We start from the raw sequence: 13,403 nt of genomic DNA, 5'->3' as shown, positions 1-13,403 counted from the left end.
CCCTAATGCCAAATTTGAGCACAGCTCTATTCGTGTTTTCATTTTGCGATATGCTGGCTGGTGGGGACAATCTGTCTCGTGCGGCACGTTGCAAACGGAGCGAAATGTGACACGACTGCCTCGCTAACCGGGAGATCACGAGAGGCGGCGCATTGGTGATGCGTGGACACGATTCACAGCAGCCGCCGCATACAGACTTCCGCTCGTGCAACGCTTTGTTTCTACGTGTCCGACACGCACCACTCTGGCGCCATCTCATAGCCATTGTCGCCGCAGAGCCCGTCTTGCGTGGCACTACGCTTTTCTTCCCACACTTTCGCCATACCCTCCCCTTTGCTTTCCTCCTCGCATTCTTTTCGCTATCACTGTCTTTCATGACCTGCTCCGCTCCTCATTCGCTCTTTCATTCTTCGCTGTGCTCGTGTGTTCGGTTACGAGGGTCACCGAGGTTTGCCGATGCAGAACACAGGAATGGGCGCCGAAGAAATGCGCTCTAAAACTACAGATTTTTTTGGGGGGGTTACATCTCGTCACGATATTGCTGCCGTGGCTTGGAATCGAATCTGCGATTTCATGCTAAACAGTGACACACCACAGCCAACTAGCCACTGCGGCGTGGAGAGAGAAAGAAAGTCAGGATTCCGCAAATCTATGACGTTCTTAGAAGATAACAATGCTCCGTGCTGTCAAAAGTATGCAAAACTCGAGGTCTACTGCGTCGGCAGCAAAGATCAGCCTGGTCGTTCTATAAATCCTAGCACCGAAAAACCAAAAAAGCTCCTCACTCAACAAGGAACGACTCTACGTCCACGGCGAAGAAGTCGTCGCCGAACTCGTCTGTGAGGCGTACAAAGTTGCCAATCAGGCCTCCGTTCTTGTACACCAACAGTGCCGGCACTCCTTTACGCTCCTGCAGGATATGGCATGGGTGTCAGACTGAAGCAACCGGGTTCAAATGTGACACAGGCACATTTTCAGTATAGAACAATGGCATTATACACCGTTATAAAATAGACAACGCTAATGCAAGGCTTGCAGGTCACCACTTTAGCAACAAAAACAAAACTCTGAACAAGGAGCCACCAGCATAATGCATTTTATCCTGTAGGTGACATTTCCCATGTCAAAAAATCCCCATGCAAAAGACAGTAAGTTGCCGCATAGTAAGTTGTACTGACAGTGCTCTCTGTCCATGTTTGAATTAGCGGACGTTGGTAATGTGCGATTCAGTACCACAAAAACACAGTACTTATTGATGGGCTACGTCAACCTTAGTACTGATATGAACAGCAGGAATTGCACACGATGGTTCCGATACCAAGGCACTGATTGGAGCCACTGCAGCGTCTTAAGCACACTTGGCAATGGCAACCGCAGCCACAGTGATAACATTGCTGAACATGCTGGGCAGCCAGCTTGATGTATCAACCACTGGTTTGAAGCCCATTATCAAGTTTCAGAGAAGCAAGGAGTCTCATGCTGGAAAATATTAGACAGCAGCTACTGCTGTTTAACAGTTCCCAAATACAGTAGAACCTCATTCAAACGTCTTGGGAAATAACGCAACAAAACAAGGTACTAATGGAGGCACTGTACGATCACAAGTTACTAAAAAATTGACAAACTGTACTGTGGTTGGCATCTACGTATATGTGAAACGTTGCGCAAATCATTGCAGCCCGTGACACCAACGCGAGCCGAGCTCGTCAGGCTCCAGCGGCCCCGAGACATGCAATGACACTTTTACAACTTCGGCAAGCTTATGCTTGTGTTCCTCGAATTCTGCCTAGGTCCACAGCTTCTTCGAGCAGGGCATTTTGGCGGGAAATTTTAACGTGCTCACTCTGCGTGAATCGTTGTAGCATGAGACGGGGGTTGGGCTGGTAGGACCAAAGTGACCCGAGACACACGTTGTCATTTTCCTATTATGTAGTAACGTGAAATATAAACAAAATCGAGCTGGTGGGCAACACGTGAATACAATGCCTACGATGCCGCCAAGGTGATACATGACGCTCCCTTTGCACTAACTGCAGCAGGGAACAGCAGATCGTTTGGGTTGTCGCCTATTAAAAGCGTGCAGCACGTTTCCAATGGCACTACGGCCCACGCGCTGTGAAGCAGATAATGAAGATGCTTATTACAGCGCTGTGTATGTCGTCTTCGCAGTCCTTGTCTTTCGCGTTGTACGTTATTTTTGATCATGCTTATTCCAACAGGGTTGGTGGCGATAGCTGTGAATGCGATGTGCGATGACCCAGGAGATTTGCTGGCACCGGAATAAGAACCTTAGTGAGCAACAGTGTTTTCAAGTCAGACGGGTGGTGAGTATTGCAGGGAAGCTGCTGTTCTCGGTAGCATGCACCTCGCGCCTTTCCTTATTTGCATGGCATCTAGTAGCCGGAAAACGTATCATGTGACCGCAGTTTGCTGATCCACTGAACAATGGTGCCGAAAGGTCATGTTCTTAGGGAATATATGAACTGGAAAAAATAAGCGTAACTGTATCGGGTCATTTTTCATGTTCTCAATCGCGAACGTAGGCGCCGGGAAATTGTACATAACAGCATCGTATCAACTGTTCTACTGTAGTGTGCTGAGAGTTGGAGTGCAAATGAGCCTTAACCAGTAAAGCTAAGGGTGTGGACGGCTCACAAGTGTGGCGTCATCCGTCATCTGTGAGCACTTATCCCAGGATAAGCCATCATAAGCAAAAGCCACTCATATACATAGGGTGCGTGGAATGCTCTGAATTGGATTCAGTCGGATCGTGCCAGCAATCTTGTAATCTGGCAATTTCGACATCGAGGCTACTTGTGCGGCTCCATGCTCTCTTCACTGCTGAAACAATATGCATAGGATGCACTGTACTTGTCCCCATGACCGACTAAGGGGCAAACTAGAATGAAATTTCACTCTGGGTAAATTTGTCATAAATGAGCATTATATACCACTTAATCAATCCTGGAAAGCCGCGGGGCTAGTAATTGCATAGTTTTCTTGTTAGGAGCCTTTAAATGGTGCCTAAGCAGACGACGGGTGCCATCAAGTGGCTCTCGCTCACACCGCCTCCGAGATTTTTCAGTGCACTGCGGTCGCCACCTTATCTCCAAGTCATGTGTCACTTCCTGCATGTGGTAATGAAGCCGTTTTATTCAGTTTCAGTTCAAAAACGGCTATTTTTGCTAGCTTTTCGCAACGCGTCCATTTGTCTATCAAATGTCAAGTTTCGCACGAAAGTTCCTTTATATCTACACCATGTTCGCTAAATCATGGGCAAAGGCGCAGTCCAAACTTAGTCCAAACTGACCTTTGACCTACATGCATGAAACTGACGCTGAATTTGTCTTATTTTATGCTATACATCTCTACATATGTGTGAGGAAGCCATTCCATAATTACGAATTATCTTGATTTTTGTCAATAACTGCACTGAACAAGGTTTTCATGGTTTTAGGAAGGCCTAACAGGAGATGGCACATCATTGCACAGGATTTAAGAGGTCCAGACTTTCAATGTCAAATTCGGAAGTATTAGAAACGCTGGCCAAGAACATGCCGGCTGGAAGCACTTGAGGGCACAAGCTGAAATTCAGAAGCAGAACAACGACGCCATTATTAGTAATCGTCACCAGCGTATGTGGAAGAGCAATGTTCCGGTTCAAAAGCACGTCGATGATGGGGCAAAGCACATATTCACCGTCAGGAACCTGTGGCTGAGCGGTCAAAGTGACATAAGTAACTTCCCCGGGTGACAGACGCACATCGTGATGCAAGCACAAGCGCGGTGGGGCAGTACTCGGAGCATCGGCGAGTTGAGGCAGTTCTAACTGAAGAACGCCGGTTGTGCAGTCGATGAGAGCAGAATGAGTGGACAAAAAGTCCAATCCAAGGATAACGTCGTGAGGGCAGTTGTCGATCACAGCAAAGAGAACAGAAGTAGGGCGGCCGGCTATACTTTTAAATACGCAGTACACATTCCAAGAACAGCCAGCCCGCCGCCGTCGGCCACATGAAGCACTCAGGCAGCTGCTGGGGTGAGGACCTTCTTTAAACGTCTACGTCGGCTAGCACTCATCACAGATACGTGAGCTGCAGTGTCGACCAGTGCTTGGACAGGTATGCCGTCTATTTTAACATCAATTACACTTCTCTTTGTGGGCACAGACAGAGGATTTGCTGCAGCAGTAGGCAATGCAGCACCACCTCCGAGGGCTGAATTTCTTCTTTTTCTGAAAGGGTGTGGCCAAAAGCCACAGGGGACGAAAGACGACATGGCTGCGGTGAACAGGAAGATGGGCGACGCATTTGCGGTGAACAGGATTTGTGTCAGCGCGGCGATGGTGAGCGACTGTACCACGTGTTCCTAACAGAGTTGTCGGTGCTGTTCGACTTGGCGGTAGGCGAAACATTGCGGGCATTTCCATTAAAACGGCTCAGGTTGGTCGACGTGCAAGGTCTTGAGGGCCACTAGTTACGAGAGTATCTGGCGGCATGACCAATATGGTAGCAGGTGAAACATATCGCCTGGTCTTCCGCGGTTCTCTACTGAGTCGGGTTGCCATAACGAGGGGAGAAGCTTCGGGGTGGAGCGAAAATAGTAGAAGGGCGCGTTCGTTGCCACTGGGGTTGGCGAAAGCACAGACAGAATGTAGGCCGATGTTTTCAAGTTCCTGTCGAACAATGGCTTGCACGAGGGGACTGACAAAGAGGTAGCATCAGGGCTACGCGAACAGAAAGCTGCGGGCGCCGTCGCGTCAAGCTGACGTCAAACAATTCGCAGACGCATGCTGCTGTGCGGGCTGATCTTCACACATCAACGTTGCGGCAGTATTGGGAAGCCTGGTGAATGGTTGCAGGACGCGTCGGCTTTTGGCCTGCTCAAATTTTCGGCACTCTTTGTTGATAGCATCGACTGTAGAGCAGCTTTTGCACATGAGCAGAATAAAGGCGTCGTCAGCAATTCCCTTGAGCAGATACCCTACCTTCTCAGCTTGACGTGTTGTGATCGGCATTGCGACAAAGCGCCAGCCCATCTTGGATATACGAAACATAGGACTCCGTGGGTGATTGGGCACGGGAGGCCAGTTCCTGCTTTGAGGCAATTTTACGGCCGGCTGGTTTGCCAAACGACTCTGTTAACTTCTCTTTGCATTGGTCCTAGCTGGTCAGCTCCTCTTCATGGTTTTCATACCACACCTTTGCCATGCCTCTTAGGTACAACAACAGGTTAGCTAGCATAGGCGTAGGGTCCCATCTGTTGATTCCACTCAAGCGTTCATACATGGCCACCCACTCTTCAACGTCGGTGCCGTCAGTCCCGCAGAAAGTTCCAGGATCCTTGCATTGCACAACGACAACCGAAGGTGACAGCGATGTAGCTGGCGATGGTGACGTAGGAGGAGGCAACGACATTGATCCCACGTGCTCACCGTCACTCATGGTGCGCATGGTGATGCACCGTCCACTGCAGAGCATTTGCAGTCGTGGTACCCTGCACCTCTACGAATATGTTACGGGGATGTTAGGAGTATAGAAAGAGTGTATTTACAATATATATACAAAATGAGTCAGAGTAGTTAAGACGGCTGACCAACAACAACACGCAGCAGCCAGCGTCCCCACAATCTTCTTCCTCTCTCTTCTTTCGTCGTTGCGTAACAATATTGTGGGGTAAATTGGCAATTAGCTTCATGTGGCCTTGAAAGAAAGAAAATTTGCTTCTGGTGTTTAAAGTCTCAAAACTGCAGAATGGGTTATGAGTAGGGGTGTGCGAATACCGAATAGCAGATTTCGAAGCGAATATTAAATTGAATGAAGAAACAAAAAATGCCGCATATTGAATCAAATATTAGAAAAATTGTTACAAAACCTAAAGCTTGCACATTTGAGTCAAGAAAACACAGTGCTGCACATATTTGGGAGTCTCCTGGCATTGCGAAACAAGTAGTAAGCTATCAGTAAATTATGTACCTGGAAATCAAGATATACAGTACGGTCTGCTCTTTCTAAAGGAAACACCAAACTAGTTTGCCAGCACTGACTACAGCTCAATTCTAGCATATGAAGGTCTGAACGATATTTTTTTGATCAATAGAATTTCAATTCAACAGAGTCAAGTGTTTTTTTTTGCTCTGAAACTAATGAACTAGTGACATCCTGTTGTATTGAATACCAATGAGGCTCTTAGTTTAATAGTGTACCTGTGTTTTGCAGCCATCTTTTATCTATTGCACAGAAAGTTTTGCTTTCCAGTTTCTCTCCGAATTACTGAAGCGCTGTCCCAACTTTACAGTAGGTGGGTTAATCTAAGGCAAAAATACCACGACAGACAAAAGGACTGCATATCACGTGACTCAATCACCGTCCCGCGTGTAGCTGGCGCCAACAGTAAAGTTGAGGATGCACCATCCACGCCATTTAATTGTCTGGCTTGGCGTTATTTGCAACCTGTCAAAAATTCTGAAATATGGAGGGTCACGGCAAGTTCGCGCGATGCTCGCGTTCCCTCCCCCTTTCCATACCCCTCATTGATCAGCTGTCCACACAAATGCATGCAACCGGCCATGACGCTTTCGTGGCCTCTGTATAAATACAACACTATAGTCTTGTACGGGGCTGTACAAAAAGAGACCAATGTGCATGAACAAACGGCATCGAAAACGAAAGGCTGCCGTGAACAGTTTTGTTGCTATCCCGTGGATTAGCCTTCGTCTGTGTCGGTTTTGTCAGTTTTTCAAGTGTCACGCAGCCCTTGTGAATAGACCTGCATCTATTCAGCCCCAAGCTGTAAGCTTATTCGCTGACACCCAATGAAGCACCACCAATTAAGCCTAACGACCTAGGCAATGTGGCCATTGTGGTAATGGGCCATAAGTCGTCCCGGAATGCTCACCGCTAATATGTTCGTACAGGTGGCTCATCAGTGATCGGTCCCAACATCACACATACGGGTTGACTTGACGGCTTTGAAGCAGCATGAAGTTTGTCACCGCATATTCAACTCAACCCACATGCCTATCGGCAGCTAATCAGCCCGATCTTCACTTTCTCACTTCACGAAATATGTGCTGCTGTGTTGCCAGTCCCTCTCCATGCATCGCGCTATCATTTCAATCGGTCCTGTCAACCTGGACGAACCTTGTACCGACAAAAGTGGCCACGGCCAACTTGGCGCCATTCTGCATTTGGGTGCTGTGTGTGCGATCACACATCGACCAACATTGGGGAGCGCTTGCAGTGACAAAGTATGTTACCGCGTCAGCCCGGGTGCCCTGTCCATGACTCGCTCCGTGTTTCTTTTGTGCCGAAAACAAAGTGAAGTGCTTGCATGGCCAGCATCAAGCATCAGGGGCTCTGCGGTGTACGCGACCTGTACCAATGCTCGGATCTCCACATCGAATTTATCAAATATTCGAAAAATCTAATAGCAGATATTCTATTTGTGCACAGAATTATTCGAACGATGGCTAATCGACTCGATTCGGTGACATACGAGTATTCGCACACACAGTTATGAGGGCCATGCAACATAGAGGAAGACTATGGATTAATTTTGACCACCTCCAGTTTTCTAACATCTCAATACAAGTACATGTGCATTTTTTAATTTCACCGCCACCTAAGTGCAGCTGCCATGGCCAAGAATCTAAACAGTGACCTTGCTCTCAGCAGCACACCACGACCAAGCCACCGCCACAATGGCTAGACTCTGTAAGTAATAACACAGGGTTTCTTTTCTCTCTCTCTCTCTTTCTTTTTTTTTTCTGCCGCCATTAAAGGGGCCCTGAAACACTTTTTGAACACAATAAGAAAATGTTGCCAATCTGTGAAAGAGGCTCCTGTGAACATCCGAGCCAACTAATATTGCAGCGCATGCAGCAGGGAATTTAGAATCTCGTGTCAAAAACTGTGACAAACTGCTCGCACTTGCCTCCACAATGTCGTCATGCTGCATAATCACAAGCAGTGATGCCCATCGACAGCATTTCGTGATTGCAAGAACGTTTGCAGTAATGCTATTATTGGTAGTTTTGAATACATAAAAATTATATACTGGGTGCGCAAAGTGCTTGAGGACACGGCTTTGAATCATCATAGACATTAACATTCTCATTCTATCTATCTAGGCACTTCGTCTTCTAGACTAGTCTAGACTTCATCTTCTACAAACCATCCATCATCTGTCTAGCATGTTTACTCAAGGATATCGGTTTCCAGGTGGCCACATGAGATGAATCCGTACGCAGTCCTAGTTGCCTTACACACCGACCACAGCGACTTCCAAAATTGCTACCTTCGTGAATATTACCAAAGTTTTTCTTTTTGGGGTAAGACAAAAGTTTCATGTCCAATTATCACACAAGAAAAAAATAATTAAGTGAGAGATGAGAGAAATAAAAGTTGCCAAAGATCAAACGCCATTTAGGCAGCTGTGTTTTTCCAGCAGCTGGAGGCCACGATGAGCAAGAACCCTGAATAGCTAATCACGGGCATTGTGGAGCACCCTCAAGAGGTAGATTCAGCCGCCAAGCTTTCTGTGCACGATGTCATCAGGTGCCACTCTTATGTAATTGATTTTCTTGCTCCCACAGGGCCTGCGTCACCCAAGAGTGGGCGGCCATGAACTTGTGCAGCCACATCACCCTTCATGTGACATCCTAATTCTGAATACAAACATGTCACGCCGCTATGTATGCAGGGGGTCACTGAGAGGGAGAGTAAGAAATGACACAGAGTCCTAAAAAACTCGCCAGAGGCCGTTACTGTGGAAGCCCTACCCCACGTGAACACGCACTATCTGATCTGAACATGCAGCCGTCATTTAAGCACAATTCAGTCAATAAACGAGCTTCAAGGTGGTTTTATCCAAATGCCGTAGAAACACAAGAAACGGTGTGAAATATTTGGAACGAACATATCGAGTCTTGCCTGACATATTGTTGTGCTTCGGGAAGTCATCCTTATGCCCCCAAGTACTTTGGGCATACGGTATGTCTGTGATCTTCAAAATACAGAAAAACCACTTCATCTTTGCCCTGCCGGCCTACTGCGTGTGGGCTCAGAGATAGCATTAACGAGCTGTGCAGCGTAGCCTACTGCAGTCACCACAGGGTGCCGCGATGAGCCCTCTCGCCGCTGAGACACTAAACTTTTGGGCAGAGCTTTGCCTCCTTGGCCTGTCCCCTGCGTAGCTTAACGGGCACTAGTGGAGAAGAAAGAGAAAGCCACTCATTGGTATGATGTCCATGTCTAACAACCCTGCTTATACTTGAAGTATTTGTGAGGCGACGTCATTAAATGGTGAAGTCATTCTATGATTACAGAAAAGTGTTTCAGGGCTTCTTTAGCATTTCATTTAGCAGGACAAGGCCCCGCGGTACAACCTGTCCGCAAGTGCAGAAGTGTCCTTACAAAATGCCGGCTCATGCCAGCCGCAGAGGCCTCGACAGTGCAGAACTTGACCTGCGGGTACTCTTCCGCCAGGCACTGCAGGCAGCCATTCATCGCTTCGCAGCCGGGCATGCCCTGTGAATATCAAGGTAGTCAACATGCCGGTCACGTACAAGTGGAAAAGCAAGTGGGTAGCCATCTAAAAAAAATGAGCACCAGCAGGCAGTGCCACCTCAAAAGAAGCAGAAGGTTCAAATAAACAAAGCACTAGAAAATTTTATTGTTTTGCACTGAGAAGTATATTTCTGTCATTGAAACAATAACCATAAGTGCTTTTAAATACAGACTACTTTTTGTAGTGCAACCAGCATAAAGAATTTCCGGAAAGGGAAGCGTGACAGACTGGGCTAGTTGTGACTTCCCACGGCGATTGGATACAATGCAAATAGAAGACATGGGACTCGGAAAGATGCGACGAGAACAACTGTTGTGCGAATACCCTTGTCACATCATTCAGCGTCCTGCATCTTCCATCTTAAAGTGCACCCAGACACCAAAAAAAGGGAATCCTTGGGTTTAAACTTATTCTATTACAATGTCACTGCATAAGTTGGATTGTGCTGAAACAAACTACCTGAGCATAAATGTGCACGATGACGGTGACGCCAGACTTTTCCCGGTCCACAGCGTCCAGGAATGCTTGGCCGTTCTCGAGACGAACTAAGTGGCCAAACTTCGGCCTGCACAAAATGCACCACAGCTCAGATTCACAGTTCTTCTCTCACGTAAAGCATACTCTTATCGTCGTCACTGCAATAGCAATCCCATCATGAATGTCAACCGATATTATGAGTCACGGCCACCCAAGCACCAGCTAATCGGGAGACGCCCTAACATAATAGGCTCTAACTTAATTAATAGCCTGGGCCCCGCTTCTCTCCAAAGACCACATTAAAAACCAAATGCAATGAAACCTTACCCACTATAAAGACCTTTTTCCTCAGTGTATAGCAACTTCCATTTTTATTCTGAACTCTGAAAGCATATCTTGAGCTTACTGCTGTTCCAGCCTTCCTTAAACTTCAAGTGCGTTTTCACAAGCAAGATCACATTTTTTGGCTCACATTGTTCAATTAACTACTGTGCAATGCTGCCTGCATGCTTTGTCGAGACCTTTAGTTGCTGACAGGCAGTAAAACCAGTCCATGACTCTTCAGTACCCACGCAACAATGGTACTTAATTTTCTCTAAGCAAACCACGCAATTTTCTACTAATTATGGTTAATTTTAACTATGGAAAAATGACATCATCATTCACTGCTATAAAACTGTGGAATGGTTTACCCATCAACATTTAATCTTCATCGTTTCATACATTTAGTTATGCCCTTAAGCTGTTTTATACATGTAACTAAGTTTACATCATTCATTAAACTACATTTGCCATCTGTATGTATTGAGTTATTTTTTATGCACTATAGGCTTGTATACAGACAATTCCTTTTCGTTAATTTTATTTTTCTATGTTGTATTTTTGCGAGTGTGTGTTTTTTTTTACTTAGCTTGCTCTCCTTTAATACATATCTACATTGTTATTATTAAACGAGGGTCCCATTGCAGTCTTTGATTTTGGAACCCTCGTCTGTATATTGTCTCTTACCAATTCATTGTGTTTAAAGAATAATCAACTGAGGCTGAAACTGAAACTGAAGCAAAAATGTGAAGTGCTTTATTGAATAATGCCCACCTTTTGAGTGAAAATGAAGCACAAATGAAGCACCAGCAAACACAGAACCATCTTATGAAGTAATTAGAATAAAAACGCAGGCCATTGTATGGTGCAGGAGACCAAATGCAAAATTTATTCTGTAAAACCCAGTGGATATGCCACAGAAAGCCTGAAACTGGACAAAATTCCACCATTATCACTCCCGAGATGGAAGTGACCACAAAAATCTGAATGCTGTCGACCCACTCTACCATGCCCGCTTTGTTGCTTCACCCCATGTATTACATGCGTGGTCTGTGGCACTGCAAGTTCTGCAAGCAATTATACAGAGCCTACACGGAGCCTACTGTGGATTACAGTACATTATTGGTAGGGCAGACCAGGTTTTAAGGCGAAAGCCTTTCTAGGCTCATGGTGAAGTTTGTGTCAGTAGACGTGACCGTCGGAGTGTCGGCCGAAGCGTCATCACGCCATATGACGACAGATTAAAGATAGATTAAAGAATGAAAAATGATCGATAGTGACTTAGCGAATGATAACGTTATAGTAGAGGTTGGTAGAGGTTAATAATGACTAGTAATGACTTGTAATGACTACTAATGACTCCTAAATGACCAATATGTCTAACGTGGGCTTGTAATGACCACAATTGATTAGAAATGACTAGGAATGTCTAGTAACGAGTAGTAATGACTAAAATGACTACTAATGACTACGAAATGACCAATATGTCTAATGACAACGTGTAACGATTACAATTCATTAGAAATGACTAAAAATGCTTAGTAATGACCAGTAATGACTAATAATGACTGAAATTACTTGTAATGACTACTAATAACTAAGATGACCAACATGTCTAACGACGGCTTGTAATGACCACAATTGATTACAAATGACTAAATATGCTTAGTAGTGAGCAGTAATGACTAAAAGAGAGAAGAGAAAGAGAAGAGGCAAACAGAAAGAGGTGAATGATAAGAGGAAGAAGAGTACGCTTTCACCGTTCACCTCTTAAGATAGATCTTAAGAGGCCCTGTAATTTTTTTTAATAGACACTATGCCTGCACATATTTATACAGTTAAATCTCGATATAACGAACTTCAATATAACGAAATCCTTGATACAACAAAGTGCTTACCTTTTCATAACCTCTTGTCCATAGAAAACCATATACTTAGAACCTCATTATAACCAAGTGTGTTTGTATACCATTTCAATATAATGCAATTTCACTGCCGCCGCAAAGGAATGCCGAGACAATAAATGGAAACTACCGCGGACGCAGATGCCCAAATGACTGAATTACAAGTGGCTGTTTGCAAATGCACCTCTCAAATCGCGCGCCGCGCGACAAGAGCGACCGCTGAAGTGGAGCCCCATCATGTTCTGTATAAATTCCAAGTGCGACAAGATCCGATCGCACCCTGCGCACTGCGTGCTTTAAGTGTGAGTGCAAGTGTGCGAGGGTGAGACAAGAAAGATGGTGGCTTTACCCACGAGTGCTGCCTTGCTGCGCGAGCAAAGGGAAAGAGAGGGAGGGTAGCAAGCTCACAATAATGTGATCAAGCACGCGTGAGGGGGCGGGGGGTAAGTTGACGTGCACCTCGGCCGTGGTGGCGCATGGCTGTAAGCGCGGCTGTGCGCGTACGCGGCTGCACACTTTGCTTTAGAGGTAATCTGCCGCATGTGCAAAGAGCGGGCATGCCAGGACAGCATGGCATCATGTAAGCTGTCTTCCAGCGCATTTAGTATTACAGGTTGCATAATCTCGGTTTTCAGTGACCCACTGGAGCGAGTGGCAGACGAAGCCTTCACTCCCCGCTGCCGGCGCTTTTCCTGATAGCATCATCCCAGTGCTGGCGACGCTATCAGCTGCGGGGGCGGAGTGCAGGCAAAAGCGTGGCTAGCTTCGTTTAATTCGTACTGCCAAGAAAATGTATTATGAAACTGTATTATTTGTCGTCGATATAAAGATTTATAAAATGAATTATATTGTCATTCAAATTTGCATTTCTTGACTGCCTGATAATTCGGGAAATTCAACAACCCCTTTCCATGTAAGAAAAATCGATCGGCGGCTGTACTTATTTGCATAAAAGGTCAAATTCCAATAGAATGAAATTTCAATAGAACGAAGCAAACTGTTGATTTTACCGACTGCCGATTTTAGCGACTTTGTTATATCAAGGTTTAACTTTTGTCGAAGTGTTGCTGCACACAGACGAACCACATTTAGAGAAAGTCATACTTGCAGCAGAAGGGTTCAGTAAATTGTACC

At 45.8% G+C, this 13,403-nt stretch overlaps 1 protein-coding gene across 1 annotated transcript in view; it reads right to left on the bottom strand.

Annotated features, from left to right (window-relative positions):
• Window positions 1-13,403, bottom strand: part of LOC142568667 (phosducin-like protein) — a 37,413-nt gene that overhangs the window by 9,733 nt on the left and 14,277 nt on the right. Inside the window, exons 4-6 of the mRNA XM_075678516.1 lie at window positions 10,027-10,132; window positions 9,414-9,527; window positions 786-910 (exon numbers count right to left, since the gene is read on the bottom strand). Of these exons, the coding sequence (XP_075534631.1) occupies window positions 786-910; window positions 9,414-9,527; window positions 10,027-10,132 (345 nt within the window). The remainder of the gene's footprint in view (window positions 1-785; window positions 911-9,413; window positions 9,528-10,026; window positions 10,133-13,403) is intronic.

This window comes from Dermacentor variabilis, unplaced genomic scaffold, assembly GCF_050947875.1.
Source record: "Dermacentor variabilis isolate Ectoservices unplaced genomic scaffold, ASM5094787v1 scaffold_29, whole genome shotgun sequence".
Lineage (NCBI taxonomy): Eukaryota > Metazoa > Arthropoda > Arachnida > Ixodida > Ixodidae > Dermacentor > Dermacentor variabilis.
Note: the sequence above shows the minus strand (reverse complement) of the source record. Positions and strands in the feature narration are given on the sequence as shown.